The following is a 15,693-nucleotide window of genomic DNA, read 5'->3' on the forward strand; positions in this document are numbered from 1 at the left end:
TTCATCATTTAACGAAAAATTAAGGTTAATTCAATTCAATCATACAATCATAGAATTAATAAGCATTGAAATAATCACATATTCAACATAAAAGTTTTTAAAAATAACATTGTAAAATTAAAAAGTTAAACTTTAAAATCATACCATCATACAAAATTATACAATCATACAAAAATTTTCATTCCTACAAAGTTATACACATATTATACGATCATCCAAACACATATTCAATCACACAATCATACAAAATTATATAATCCTATTCAAAAGTAAACTTTAAACATTAATATAAGAACCTGATAGTGTGAAAAGCCAATAAAAAAGGACAACCCGCGATCAAAACTGTAGAAAATTTAATTCTGCAAAATTCAAACATACAAAAATATACAAAAAAAATATTAGTTTTAGAAACAAAATCAAACATCAAAACGCAAAAAAAAATAAAAAAATTGAAAATTTACCTCTAAGGGGTAGAATCGAATCGAAAAAACCAAATCAAAACGACGTTTAGAACTATTTTGATCGGTTAAAAAGCTTCCTAAATGTTGACGATGGCCACGACAACAACCAAAATCAAGATTAAACGGTGAAAAACGTAAGAAAATGGCAAAGAAGGCGCGGAACACAATGGTCTTGAGAGGGAACGCAGAGATACTATTTTTCGCGAGGAAGACGACACTGTTTGTCTCCTGTTTTCTTTTTTTTTAACCTACGAAAGATTATTACATCGGTTCTCAATAAATATAGGGGATACGACTTCGATTCCCCCACATAACCAAGGCCTATTCTTTTACAAAAAATCAAAATTAACCTGAAATGACAATTTTGAAATTATTTTCAACTTTTATGCCTCGGTTTCCCGTCAAATCGAGGCCAAATCCTTTGTTAAAAATAATATTTTACTTAAAGATTTAAATTTTGTTCAGATCAGGGTGTATGGCCTCAGTTTCCCCGATAACCGAGGCCAAATCCCTGACGGTCTAATTGTCAACTTTAATGTATGATGTAAACGTGGAAAGTCAGAATTTTGGCACGAGGTCTACGGCATCGGTTCCCTTGATAATCGAGACCAAATCCCTAACCGTCCGATTACCTTTATGAAAACAAACTGCAAATGTGAAATGTCAGTGTCTTGCAGGAATTTTTGGCCTCGGTTGTTTGTAGAACCGAGGCCAAAAACCATGCACAGGGATTTTCATCTAACAATTGACTGGATTGTAAGTGTCTTTGCAGGGGTTTTTCGGCCTCGATATTTTAGACAACCGAGGCCATAAACCCTCCATGGCATCGGTTCGAAAACAACCAAGGCATATACTATCTAGAAAATTTTAAAAATGTCACCGCATTATTTTGTGCTTCAGTTTTTAGTAAACGGAGACATAACGGGCGTGATAATATCTCTTTTTTTACTAGTGAAATTAAAAAATGATTAAATTTTAAAAATACAATTACTTATAACGTAATTATTTTATTTTAGAAAACTATTATTTAAATAGTAAAGTTGCAAAATAAACGTAAATATTAAGGAGGATATCCCATTATATATATAGTTATATAGATATATAATTTTTTATATATAACTACTCGAGAAAACACATACATTATGGGCATGTGTATCTATTATTTTATTGTGACAAACATTTATTATACTATAAAATAATTTTGATTAAAAATAATTATAAAAATAAATAATTTGTATAAACTTTTGTTTTATAAATAGTTTCTTTTATCATAAATAATTATTTAAATTTGCAAAATAGTTATTAAATATATAAATTAAAAATTATTTTTTATTACAAATAACTATTTGAATTAAAAAAAAGTTACTAAAAGGTGAAATTTAAATATGGAAATAAAAAATAATTTTTTTTATATAATATAATATATAACTATAGGAATATATATTATTATTATTATTATTATTATTATACTTCTCCTCATCACCCTTTCAAGGATCCCAGTCCATTCATAATAGAATATCCTTTGGGGGGGAACGTTCTTATAAATTTCATAATATCAAAGAACCCGTCACTACTTTTCCTCTAGAAAATTTCATACTTGCTGCCCAAGGCACGGTCAAACGTATGTTTTTATATTAATTAAAAATATTAGATTTCAGCAAAATATATAAAGGAAAACAAAATATGAAAAAATATTTTATTAAACTATCTTTTTATAATAAATAATTAATTTAGTTTTTAAAACATTTAAATTTAAATAAATAATTATTTAAAATAATAAAATGATAAATTAATTATTTTAATTTTTTAAAAAATTACTTAAAATAAAACTAAAAAATTAATTGAATTTAATTCATAATTATTTAAAGGATAAAAATGATAAATATTTTTTTAATTTAAAAAAACACTTACCGGTAAAATTAGAGAAAAATATTACATATATAAAAGAAGATTTTTCTCTAAAATGATGTAGATTTCTTAAAATAAAAAAAAATCTCAAAACGTATTTTTGGTTTGTTAAAAAATTTAAACTTACGTTTCGATATCTATTTGAACGTCTCGTTTTCTGAGTATTAAGCATTAAGATGAAGAATTTAAAACAAAGACAAGAAGTGAAAAAATTCCACTTTCACGTTGCTTATTGTTTTGACACGTCAGAGACGCGTGGCAGTTTACGAGCAAACCAACGTAACAACGAAGTATGTTCCCATGCGTCTTGTTTTTCCACACCCTCAGTTTCGTATTGAACTCAAACTAACTCAAAAGAAGCAGAAGCTACTCTGCTTGTGTAGTGAATTTTGATAGTGATTGTCGTTTCTCCTAAAATTGAAGTAATTTCACACAAGCACACTGTAATTAACAAACCAACCATGAAAATCTATCACGTTCCTTGTCTGCAAGACAATAATTCCTTCTTGTAAGTCTATACACGTTGTTCCCTGCATGCAATTCTACACAGATTTAACATGTTCTTCATGCTTCACTGTTTGTTATTATTATTGTTTGGTTTTGCACTTGTGTAGAATCGTTGACGAGAGTACGAAAGAAGGTGCCGTGGTGGACCCTATAGAGCCTGAGAAGGTTCTAGAAGTTGCCAATTCGCATGGGGTCAATCTGAAGCTCGTTCTCACCACGCATCATCATGGGTGATAACTAATTTCTACTCTCCATGTTTGTTTTGTTTCGTATTCTAGAACTCTGAGAGAGTGGAATTATTCATTTATTGTTTGAAATGTCAGTACTCGCATTTGTATTTCAGTTTTTCTTTTTTATGATGCTGACTCTTGAGATGAACATGGATCTGTTTATAGATTTTGTTTCATCGTGGCAGTGAGCATGCTGGTGGAAATGAAAAGATAAAGGAATTGGTGGCAGGAATTAGAGTCTACGGTGGTTGGATTGATAACGTCAAGGGTTGCACTGATAAGGTTGAAAATGAAGATAGGGTATCCCTGGGAGCTGATATTAATATATTGTCTCTTCACACACCATGGTAGGTCCATTATACTTGTCAGTTCACCTACCAAAAAATGGGAAGTTTGAATTTACTTACCACCCTGCATTTCTAAAATATTAGGACTCTAATTTTGTCGTTTATTTTGTACGAATTCAATTTTTGAGTACAAATGAGTTGAGAGAAAGATTTACAGACTTTGAGGTTAAGGTTAATGTGGTTGAGACAAAATTTCTTGAGACACATTTGTCTCTCTGTTGTTAACATTAACCGTTTGGTGACCTGCTCAGCCACACCAAAGGTCACATAAGCTATTATGTCACCGGCAAAGAGGGGGAGCAACCGGCTGTTTTTACTGGAGATACACTGGTAAACTCACTCACTAATCAGTTTTAGCCTTTTCATTTTATGGAACATATAATAGTTATTGGAAAAAAAAAATACAACAAATTGGCTAAAAGCTATGCCAAGTGTGTATGTAAATGAATTATGAAAAAGTTGTAGTTTAAATCCTGATTTATTTTATGCAGTTTATTGCTGGTTGTGGGAAATTTTTTGAAGGAACAGCAGAAGATATGTATGAGTCACTCTGTGTAACATTAGCTTCGTTACCGAAGCAAACCCGAGTTTACTGTGGACACGAGGTAACATAGTACCTACAACTGTCTCTTAGCATCATGCATGCTTTTTCCTTTATGATTTACATGTCATCATATTTTGGTTCTAAAAGTTATTGCTGCTGATTATTCTCATCATCATTTTGGACCCACGCCATTTTTCTGGACTTTCTTTAAAGTTTAGGCTCATATTTCCACTTTCGGATGCATTTTTCCATATTCATTTGCAATAGAGAAGAAAAGTAAAATAAGGTTTTCTATATATAAACTAAAATTAATTTATACCAGATCGATGGAACAAAATTAGGGAGAAGTGTAATTTCCAGAAGACTTTGATTTCTTAAGAGTTAGTTGTTTTCTTTTAAGGCATGACAATCCATATCCTAAAGGTCAAATTAATAGCCAGCCTGCAACTTTGGAAAAAAAAGTGGGTTTTCTTTATACTATTTCAGTTTTGTTATGATAACATTTATAATAAAATTAATATTAAAAATATTCATATTATTTCTATATCAATAAACGTTTCATAAATAATATATGCTATTTCTAATATTAATAGTAATAACTATAATTAATATTATATATTATGATCAAATGTATATAGTGTTAAAGATATGAATTCAATAATATTATAATTAACTTAGGCCACGTGTTTGTAAAGTATTCTACCCTTTTAACTCATGCACTAGATTAAATAAATAAACAATAGAAAAATAAATGTCAAGTGATTTGTACCTCAATATGCAACACAGTCTATTTTCCACAACACAAATAAATATGTTTTTCAGTATCAACACAATTAAGGATGAGGATGAGAATAAATTTTATTATCATGTAGAAAAGATTTATCTTTAAGAATGAAATTTCTGTCTTATTTTATTTTTATCAACAGATATACACTTATACCCATATCTGTTTTTTTTTTTAAATATTAAACAACTAATTTTTATAAAATAATAATAATATTATAAAAAAAATCATTAAATATTTAATATAGAATATCTAAAAAAATTATAATTATATATATATATTTTAAATTAGAGTATTATATAAAATTTTATAAAAACCAAAATAATAACTAAAGTTAGAAACATTGAAACAGAGTTGATAAATTTAAAAATATTTTTAAATATTATAAAAAATAATTATTAAAATTTAAAATTTAAAATATTATTTCTTAATTATTTTAAAATTTATATAAAAAATAATTATTAAAATATTTTTAATGAATTTATATATTAGTACAATTATAATAAATAATTATTATATAAAAAGTATTAAAATAATGTTTTAAAATAATAAACAAAAATATTAAAAAAAGTATAGTAATCAAATGTTTATTTTAAGATAATTAAAACTAAATATATAATTAAGGATGTGATAAAATTAAAAATATTATATATATATATATATATGTATATTATATATATATATATATATGTAAAATAAATTTTTCCGATACTAGAATAGTCAGTGAAAAATGAAAAAATGAAAAAAATTGAAATAAAACAAAAATAAAAAATAAAAAATAAAAAATAACAAAGATAAATTTTTTTATATTATATAATAAATAAAGAGTTTATGTTAAATATTTAAATTGAAAGCTATATATTCTCATATGAAAAAATAAATAATAAATAAAAATATTAGAAAAAAAAGAAATATTCAAATATAAATATAAAAAATATTTAATTTAAAACTATATGTAAATTTTGATAAAGAAAAGTATGTATATTAAAGATTTGAATTGATTTAGTAATGAGTCAAATAATTAGAAAAGAAAGTATAGTTGAAAAAGATATTACTAAACTAAAAACTAAAAACTAAAAACAATATATATATATATATATATATATATATATATATATATATATATATATATATATATAGTTTTCTTTTCTATTTCTATTTTCAATAACAAAAATTATATACATACTTATATTCATATATAATGCGGGATTTTTTGGTCAAATGAAAATATGTTGAGATAATATTCCATATAGATGAGTTTATTTCTCATTCTTATACGCAACCTATTTTTCAAAATAACGTATAAATATGGATGGAAATAAATTCCCACAACCTATTTTTCATAATAACATATAAATATGAATCGAAAATATGGAAGTATCAACCAAAATTAGTGGTTGTTTTCTACCAAATTAATTATGTGGACAATGATGGTGAATTTTGCAATAAATCAGAGAATCATTTGTACCAAATTTTGATACGAAATTATAAGTATTTAGATATTGAATGTAAGTTACACAATATCCTTATTATTACTTGAAGAAGTGGGTTGTGTGCATTAATTGTTGTAAACAATTCTTGATTAGGTTTAGTACATAACATGAGTTTGAATTGGTTGTGTTTGTTTGTAGTACGCAGTGAAGAACTTGCAATTTGCTATGACAATTGAGCCAGATAATTTGAGGATACAGCAGAAACTAACATGGGCTAAGAATCAGAACCAAGCTGGCCAACCCACAACTCCCTCCACCATTCAGGAAGAAATGGAAACCAACCCATTTATGAGGGTTCACCTACCTCAGATTCAGGTTTATCCCCACCCAATATGCATTTTCATTTCTCTGTTCCAAACTATGACAAATAATGCAAAAATCTTTGCAGGAGAAAGTAGGCTGCAAGTCTCCAATTGAAGCTTTGAGAGAGTTAAGGAAGCTCAAAGACAAGTGGATGATGGGGTAGTGGTGTTATTATTGTCTATAGTAATATGTGTTGGTGAAAACTGAAAAAGAGATACGAGATAGTTGTCGTGTTTGCACAATGTATGTTACGTTGGTTAGTCTAATGCTAAGATGTTCCATTTCATTCATGTTATATACTTGTGAACTAGAAAATTATTCTTTTCTCCTCTCTCTCACACCATGTAACTTTCAACCGCTAAATTTTAATTTAAAATAAGCATACAAATACTAGGAAGATTCGTTTCTATCTGTGGTGTCAGAGAAAATAATGGCCTGCTTTTTACCGATGTGTTTTGTTGCAATCTTTTCGTTTTGGTTCGTGCGGTGATTGCGGCTCTCGCTTTTCTTACGTTTGGCGTAAGCGTGGCGCAGACTTGTGGCAACTTCTCACGCTGTTACTTCGTGTTTTTTGAAATCATTAAAGGAACACTTAAGAATCATATTAAATTAAGACTTAACAGACAAAAAACAGTACTTGGATTGGTAATTTGATAAGTGTCATTGAAACCTATATTGATTATCAATTGTTCTAGTTAGCGTTAATGCTTTTAGACTTGACATTAAACAGTGGTGGATCAGTCAATTATATGTGTTTTTCATGTTTAAGGATGTACGGATCGTGGTGTGTGTCTGATTAAAGTCGAACAGTTTCAAATTCTTCCTCCATCACACTCAATAAACAAAAATAAATATGACCGAAGCGTTTTTTGGAACTTTTGAAGTTCTGAAGCCATTTTAAGACTACATATTTAAATACGAACAATGTTTTCTTCGCTTAAAATGAAGATCTGGAATTAATATTTTTGGCACTTAAATTTAAATTTTAATTGTTTTTAGTAATGAAAAAGGTAAAAACATTGTTTTAACTTAACCGGAATGTCTCCAAATTTTGGAAGTAACAAACAAATTCCCAATTAATCCTGTATATTTATATTTTTTTGTGTCATGTACACAGATAAGATTTTTACCCTTCTAGTAAAAAATGTAGCCATAATAATTTGTAAGAAATGGTGGAATTAAAAAAACGTTTAAATTTAATTACCAAGAGAATTTGACTTGTTACCAAACTATAATTTGTTGGAACTGGAATCATTACCAATAATTTAGCGGAGTAGAAGTTAATAACGATAAAAAGAGAAAAAAAAGAAAAGAAAGAAAAAGAGGTGAGGGGATCCGTTGGAAGGAAAGGTGGAAGGAAAGAAAAGTATAACAATAATAATATCCAATGAAACGCGTTGGTTCATTTATCATGATTGGCTCATCGATGTCAACCTCTCACACACGCTCCGACACAGTCACACACAAAATTAATCGAAAGAGAAGGTTTCAGCTTCGTGACCTTGACTTTTCTCCTCTCTCCCTTTTCTGTTTGCGCTATGCATCATCATCGAATCGCATCGCACGATCCGCGTTCGCATTAAACCCTCTCTGGCCATGTTCATCTTCACTTTAATCTTCTTCTACGTATCTTGATTTTCTTCCTTCATCAAACTTCATCTCTTCGCTCGCGCCCGATAATCTAATCCAGACATCCTCTGCTACGCAAAACGAATGTTGTTGTGAATTCTTATAGGTCAGTACCGTACGGAAAAAGGAATATAAGGTAGTTCAGGTTAGGGTTTCCAACAGATGGAATCGTCACCGTCGTCTTCGTCTTCCTCCTCGTTGTCGTCGTCTTCTGGAAGCGATGCCGGCGGTGGTGGCGCTCTCACGTGGTTCGGGATGAGTTTTCCGTTCCGTTCTCCGCTTTCTCTCGTGATGGATTACTGCACGCGCGAGGATTCCGCGGAGCCCGTGATTATCATTCCCCGGACGCGCCCGCGGTTTCAGGTGCCGGCTGAATCTGCTGCTTCTGTTTCGGCCTCTGACTCTGGCGATAATGTGTGCGGCGGCGCTGAGGAGGTGGCGATACGCATCATTGGGGCCGGCGAGCAAGAGAGCGGTTCGTCGCCGTCGTCATCGAGGAGCCGCGCTGGGGAACCGGGATGTGAGGAGGCGGCGGTGGTTGGGAGGAGCGGGATGCTGTCGTCGGAGGCTCGCCGGCGAATGGCTGAGGAGAGGGTGCCGTTGGTGTCTTTGGATGATGGGATTGGTGGCGGTAGGGATTCTTCTTCGTCTTCCTCTACCTACCAGAGGTATGATATTCAGCAGGTTGCGAAGTGGATTGAACAGATTCTTCCGTTCTCCCTCTTGCTGTTGATTGTTTTCATCCGCCAGCATTTGCAAGGTACTGTTTCTTTCTGGTGTTTGGTTTGGTCTCTCAAGTTGGTATTTTTGTTTAAATGCCAACTAGTAATCAAGCCATTGGATTATATTATTTCTGATTTGTTGTATGTGCTAGAGTTTGAGGATGTGGGTGAAGCAAGTTATCTTGCTCAGATATTAGAGAGACTGTATATGCTTGATTTGTTGGCGTGACTATGATATGATTTGTTTGGGGTATGCTCTTTTTGCATTGTGCTCTTGATATTGATAATTGTGTTTCAACATATCTTGGCTTTTCTGCGCCTTGTATTTGAAGGCCTGTCTTGGTTTTCTCGTGATGTGCTTGGTGGAATAATGGTTGGCCAGAGAAATGCTGCTTGCTGTTTTGAGGGACGGAAGCTGTGAAAATAGTATCAACTGATATACGTGCTACGTATTTGGTTTATATTAATTTTTGGTGATTATTTCTTGATAAATGTTTACTATTAGTTCAAACTAGGATAAAACAAGCGTGGGCTGCTGTGTGGCTTTCAGCACACTGTGTACTAGCCTAGGAAAGAGTTAGAGTGAAATAAAAGGTTACTTGAAACAATTGCTGAGGATCATGTAGGAATGTGTTTGTACCTTTCTTTCGTTTACTGTTATATTACTCGGAGGTGCCCCTCCTTTGTAAGGAAATTGGAATTTCCTTTGTAGAGTTAATTCAAGATTATGTTGATTCCTCTTGTTTCTTTAATGGTTCTTAGTTGATTGCTTTATTGTTGAAGAACACTGTGCTGCTTGCTTTTTTTATCTTCCCTGTGACCATGAGTCCGTGATTGATCCTTATCTTCTTCTTTGCAATCTCTTATCTCTTCTAATTAGGGAAAGAAGAATTGTGGTTTGTTTTATTGAGTTGATTGGTTCTACTGTATTGAGTGGCAGTAAACTGCCTCTCACATACAGTTTCAGTTTACTTTGGTGTTTTACTTTTGAGTTGACTCTTTTGACATAACTATGTTATATTCATTTATGGGAACATGCAGGTTTCTTTGTCACAATTTGTATATCTGCTGTGATGTTCAAGTCAAATGAAATTGTTAAAAAGCAGACTGCCTTGAAGGTGATATACCCAGATTTTTGTAATTTCTTTTAAATTTCCATTTCCCAAATGAAATATTTACGTGTAAAATCCCATCCTCTTGTTGCAAGAGGAAAATAAAATTAGGAGTCTGAATTCATGTTCATTTCTGCAGGGAGATCGGAAAGTCTCTGTTCTTCTTGGTATCTCTTTTGCCTTTATGCTGCATGTTATATGCATTTACTGGTGGTATCGAAATGATGATCTTTTATACCCACTGGCCATGCTTCCACCAAAGACAAGTCCACCTTTCTGGCATACAATATTCATCATTTTGGTTAACGGTACGTTTTAGTTCTATTTACATGTGGTTGTTACATTGTTTTATGTTCTATTTTCGCTAGATATTTTTATTTCTCTATTGGACAGAGACATGAAATGTATATTAATAGCACGTGTTTGGTAAAAATCTAAGAATTTTTTTTTTATTGTTGATGTTTGATTAATGTGTAGGAGACTTGGAAGTTTTAATACAACAGTAGGGTTATTTACTTGATTAATAATGATGAAATTGAAAACTTCCTTTTCTCTTTGTTTCTATGCTTCATAACTCATTTCTATTTTGAAATATACTGTTTTTGTTTTTCAAAATATATCTTGATTGTGGAAGGACGGAAGTACAATAAAAGGGTTTTTCGCATTTAATCACTGGCTCTGGGCCAAAATTGAATAAAACTGGTTTCAAGATAAATTTTACCGCCAATGGGGGTTTCCTACCTGGTCAACTTTTTCCTTGGAAACCGCATGAATTGAGTTTGAATCATAGGGTCCCTTGTTGGTGGGTGATCTAATCTTATTGAAAATCTTTGTTTGAGGTTGGTGGTTTTGCACTTCCCCTTGGCCTTAGAATGGGGAGAGCCTTCATCACCCTAAACTTTTTTATCAACAAAAAAAGATGACCGTCCTTTTCTGGTTTTTCCTCTTTGGCATAGAGACAAAGTCTCCCTTTTTGTGCTTATGTACAGTCATTGCTTGATCATATCAGTACATTCCTCGGGAAGGAGGGGGTGGGGGCAGTGTTAATCCAGTATGCCATAGTGAAGACAATTTTGATCTCCGAATATTTATACCCACTCATTTCAGGCCTCTTTAATGGGTGTTGTGGAAGAGCTTCTATTCAGATTCTTTGAGCTTATTTCATCACATATAAGTAATTAATCTTAGAAAACTTGCTTAAAATCCTTCTATAAAAAAGTTATAAAAGTTATAAAAGTAATTAATCTTATAAAAACTTGCTTATTTCATCACATATAAGCTCCACTTGGCTTATTTCAACGAGCTTTCTTGGTGAAAGTTATAAAAGTAAGCTTATTGAATTTAGTGTTTGTGAATATGCTCTCGTGTTAGATAGAATATGTTTAGCTAAACACTTTAGACAACTTACCTTTAGACAACTTACCTTTAGGCAACTTACCTTTAGACAACTTACCTTTAGACGAGCTTGTCGAAATAAGTGCTTATATACAAAGGGGTCTTACATTCTCACTTATACGACTTTGCAATAACGGCTTATTCGAAAAGCTAAAACAAGTTTTAGCTTTGCGTCTAGCTTGATCTGAGCATGAAAACATGTAGCCTCTGCTCCCCCCACTCCTTTCATTTGAATTGATATTGTTACATGAATTGTGGAGACTATCATTATGCGTAACTGTCAGTATTGTAGATGGATTTGATGCATATCTCTGAATTTTTAAGCTATATCTTTTGCATTAGTGTGCCGTGCAGCCGCCCTTGGTGCAACCTAAATGAGTTACTTACAATATTAAACATGTTCTTATTTTTTTAATCATTAGCCAAGATTCATGGTCTTCAAGTATTTTTCCATTTGAAGTATTTGCTATGTCCTATTATTTTTTTTTCTCTCTCAAATTTTGCTGTTTTCATAATACATGACTGGGTTTCTTTCATTGGATGTTATTTCGGAGAAAAACAATGTACCTGTCAATTTGCATTACGAAATATTTTACAACACCAATAATTAGTATCTTTGCAAATCTTTTTGATGCTATATATCAATAAGATTTTTGGGGTGTTTTTGTTAATTGTTTATTGGTGTCTTAGCTATCCCTTGATATTGATGTTTTCCCTGGCATATAATAATTTTAATTCTGTTTGTATCAAATCTTGTCTATTGGTTGGTTGGAATTGACGGCCACGATGTACATTTAACTTTTTAGATACATTGGTGAGGCAAGCAGCAATGGCTTTGAAGTGTTTATTGCTTATTTACTACAAAAATGGAAGAGGCCATAACTTTCGTCGGCAGGTTTGAGTAGCTCCTTGCTCTTTATCAAGCATTATAGCATTTTTGAAGTGTAAATTTCTCCTGCAATCTTCTGAATGCATTTAACTTATTTCTAGGGTCAAATGTTAACTCTGATTGAGTACACTCTTCTGCTGTATCGTGCCTTGTTGCCAACACCAGTTTGGTACCGATTTTTCTTGAACAAGGATTATGGAAGCCTGTTTTCCTCACTGACCACAGGATTGTATTTAACTTTCAAGCTAACATCAGTTGTTGAGAAGGTATGTTTTCATTCTTTAAAATTGGCATTTACATTATAGTGATATGTTCAATAATATTTGTGCATGAACGTAAATCATTCCATTTTATTCAACCTTCTATATATTTATTAGGTCCAATGCTTTGTTTCTGCCTTAAAAGCATTATCAAAAAAGGAAGTTCATTATGGGGTTTATGCTACAACAGAACAGGTAAATAATCTTTTGAATGTTTTGATTAACTCTGAATCTGAATACTTGCAATTACAAGTGATACTTATCAATTCTTTGTTGCAATTTATTTATATTGATGCCATTTTTGGTTTTGTAATTGTTGCCTTATATTTGTAAATACACACAAAATATCTAAAATTGAGTAAGTCAGTTTCTGTCTCTGGCTTTTAATTGCGTTAAATTTGATATCGTGACCATTTTTAAAGTACGAACCATATTTGTAAAATAAAATAAATTAATTTTATAATTCTATGGTGTTAACCATTCTCTTTTTCTATAATAAGTTGCATGAATGTGAAATTAAGTTAATATAATAAATTGTAATACAAGTTAAAGCAACTGTTTCCTATCTTATTACTTAACATATAATTACTATTGCTATTGTAAATTATTGCACATCAATAATGTATGATGGCACCGGTGACATTACTATTTAAGAATACAATGTTGATTGTGAAATGTGATTGATTAATATTTTTCTCAAGGCAATAGCAATTTTATTATGGTGGATGGTGTTGTAGTCTAGCGGAACACACCCTAAAAACTGCAGAATGTAAAATAGAAAAACTTAGAATGTATATCAAGAACAATAAATTAGAAACCTATAAGAAATAAAGTCTTCCAAAAGTGTCGCAATTCATGAATTAAGGGAACAAAGAAGAAATACATTGATAACAGAACAAAAGAGAGGAAGAAAATAGAACTTTGGTATGTCATGCTTGGATGCAAAGAACAGAGTACTGACTCCACAGAGAGTATAACTTAAGAATTAAGAATGTGAACGTATTTGTTGAACATAGTTTATGTCAAGGACAATTTGTTTGTGAAAACAGAACATGATATTACAAATAACAAATCTGAATGTCAGATTCATAAAAGAACAAGACATTGAGGGAAAGAAAGGACAGAAAAGGGAATAAGGGGGAGGAAAGAAACTAAAAAATATAGAGGAAAGTTGGAATCCAGAATTTTTTCGAGGAAGAAACAGGGATAGGCAATCTTATTACATGAGAATTAGGAATTGCCTGAAGACGGTTGTGTAATTGCTAGAAATAACTTCTGGTTGTCAGAGGTAGTGTTTCTCCCATGAACAAGAGGTACTCATTGTACACAGTGGTGCAACAGCACCATGCGATGGTTCTTCCATGGTATTTGTGTTCTTGATGGCCATGGTGTTTTGTTTTCATGCCAAGTGTGAAGACTGTGGAAGACTGAAAAGAAGGCAATAGGATTACCAGATAGAGAAACATTACTAGGCTGCATCTCTCCCATGAACAGGAGGTACTCATTGTACACAGTGGTGCAGACAGCAATCATGTTGGATGTGCCAGATGAGGCAATCTGTGCAATATTCACATTTTAAAACTGTTGGTTGCTTTTGGTTCTGTTCCATTCCTCATGGTGTTCTAACTCTAAACCTCTGGCAAATAGTGAAAAATGGTGATAATGTTTACAAACTATGTTCTAAAATTTGAGAACATAGCTCAATACTGATGTTTAGGGTTCTTGCAGATAAAGCTTGTCAATCTTTAAAAAATATGAAATGGAAATAGTTATAAACTAGGCCATCAAAGATATTAAATTGAAGAAACCAGCTAGACCTGAATTCTTCCTTGTGACCAAAACATCATTCTATCTTTTAATGTTTTAATTTAAATAACAAATGTAAAATGATATTAAATATTTTTTTCATTCTTTAACCTTTTTCCCCTTTTATTTTCTATTGTGATTATATGACCACTCATGAACCCCTTATTATATAGTAAGTAGATATGGCCTGTGGATATGCTTGCATTGTCTCCATTCTGGAATAATATGACCTCATGTCATTCATAAATTTTATATTACCTTTTTTGGATAATAGTGTGGGGAGTGATCCATGTGTTGAAAATCTATATTATGTAATAATTGGTGTTTACTTCATACATTTTTATTCTATATTATGTTTGTTATTGACCTTATGTTTTTCATTTATTCCTCTTTAACCAGATCTTTTCTGCATTTAAGGAAATAAACTTTGTATACCAATATTGGGTTTTGTCGAACAATCTTTTTTTGGCATCCTTTCTAACATTGATTAACTAAATGCAGGTGAGTGCCGCTGGTGACATGTGTGCTATATGCCAGGAGAAGATGCAGGCTCCCATATTGTTGAGCTGTAAACACATGTTCTGCGAAGAGTGTGTATCTGAATGGTCAGTTTTGAATTCCTTGTTCGGAAAATTGAAAGCTTACTACATATTTAAGAGAACTGAACTAAAGGATTTTAATAGTAGATAATTATTTAGGGTGGGCTAGCTATCTGTCGACAGTCCATCCCGTAAGCTGCATATATTAATTCCCTCTCCAACTGCTTTCATTAAAAAAATGGATTGAATGATTGTCTTTTTGGCTTCTACAAGAATAATTCAGACTGTGTAGTGATTTGTTTCATAATCGTTTTCATCAGTTCTCTTTAACCAACTAAGATACATTTGTTTTTCAGGTTTGAGAGAGAACGGACTTGCCCATTATGCAGGGCATTGGTAAAACCAGCTGATCTTCGGACCTTTGGAGATGGATCAACAAGCCTATTTTTTCAGCTGTTTTAAGTTCACATTGTTCGGCTTGTTGGGTCATATTTTTAAGCCAAAAATCTTCCTGGGAAATGTTTGGTACAATTTTCCATTAATGGTTTCTAATGAAATTGAAATTGGAAAAACGAATAACAGATAGTTCTATACATGGCTAAGGTATAAGTTTTTCTAGTGTAATGAGGTCAGATGTACAAAGGGCTATAGACAGCTGGCATATGAAATCCGCGTGGATCTCTTAACCTTATACGCACATCAAACGTGCTGGAAACATTTTGTTTATAATGATACATTTCAAATTAATTCCCCATTTCCCCTCA

The 15,693-nt window shown here is 31.8% G+C and overlaps 2 protein-coding genes across 3 annotated transcripts; both read left to right on the forward strand.

Moving 5' to 3' along the window:
- Positions 1 to 2,697: 2,697 nt before the first annotated feature.
- On the forward strand, positions 2,698 to 6,872 carry LOC108331212 (hydroxyacylglutathione hydrolase cytoplasmic). Of its 2 annotated transcripts, none has more exons than XM_017565859.2 (7): positions 2,698 to 2,877; positions 2,984 to 3,106; positions 3,292 to 3,453; positions 3,705 to 3,783; positions 3,945 to 4,058; positions 6,413 to 6,589; positions 6,663 to 6,872. In XM_017565859.2, the coding sequence occupies exons 1-7, from the start codon at positions 2,831 to 2,833 to the stop codon at positions 6,738 to 6,740; spliced, it is 780 nt and encodes a 259-aa protein (XP_017421348.1). In that variant the 5' UTR covers positions 2,698 to 2,830; the 3' UTR covers positions 6,741 to 6,872. The 2 variants fall into 2 exon arrangements, with proteins under 2 accessions (XP_017421348.1, XP_052732333.1); XM_052876373.1 differs by having other exon boundaries at positions 2,704 to 2,877; positions 6,673 to 6,872.
- A 1,096-nt stretch (positions 6,873 to 7,968) lies between these two features.
- LOC108331984 (uncharacterized) lies at positions 7,969 to 15,693 on the forward strand. The gene is made up of 8 exons (XM_017567049.2): positions 7,969 to 8,966; positions 9,970 to 10,046; positions 10,180 to 10,348; positions 12,242 to 12,330; positions 12,426 to 12,590; positions 12,702 to 12,779; positions 14,892 to 14,995; positions 15,286 to 15,693. Exons 1-8 carry the CDS (start codon positions 8,369 to 8,371, stop codon positions 15,389 to 15,391), a joined length of 1,386 nt encoding a protein of 461 aa, XP_017422538.2. The 5' UTR covers positions 7,969 to 8,368; the 3' UTR covers positions 15,392 to 15,693.

This window comes from Vigna angularis, chromosome 4 (genome assembly GCF_016808095.1).
Source record: "Vigna angularis cultivar LongXiaoDou No.4 chromosome 4, ASM1680809v1, whole genome shotgun sequence".
Lineage (NCBI taxonomy): Eukaryota > Viridiplantae > Streptophyta > Magnoliopsida > Fabales > Fabaceae > Vigna > Vigna angularis.

What these genes read in the sequence shown, in the direction of transcription:
- LOC108331212 (XM_017565859.2), top strand. Translation starts at nt 2,831, where the DNA reads ATGAAAATCTATCACGTTCCTTGTCTGCAAGACAATAATTCCTTCTT. An exon ending in CTCACCACGCATCATCATGG is followed by an intron (nt 3,107 to 3,291) that starts GTGATAACTAAT and finishes TCATCGTGGCAG; the next exon opens with TGAGCATGCTGGTGGAAATG. An exon ending in TTTTTACTGGAGATACACTG is followed by an intron (nt 3,784 to 3,944) that starts GTAAACTCACTC and finishes TATTTTATGCAG; the next exon opens with TTTATTGCTGGTTGTGGGAA.
- LOC108331984 (XM_017567049.2), top strand. Translation starts at nt 8,369, where the DNA reads ATGGAATCGTCACCGTCGTCTTCGTCTTCCTCCTCGTTGTCGTCGTCT. An exon ending in ATTCATCATTTTGGTTAACG is followed by an intron (nt 10,349 to 12,241) that starts GTACGTTTTAGT and finishes TTAACTTTTTAG; the next exon opens with ATACATTGGTGAGGCAAGCA. An exon ending in GAAGAGTGTGTATCTGAATG is followed by an intron (nt 14,996 to 15,285) that starts GTCAGTTTTGAA and finishes TTTGTTTTTCAG; the next exon opens with GTTTGAGAGAGAACGGACTT.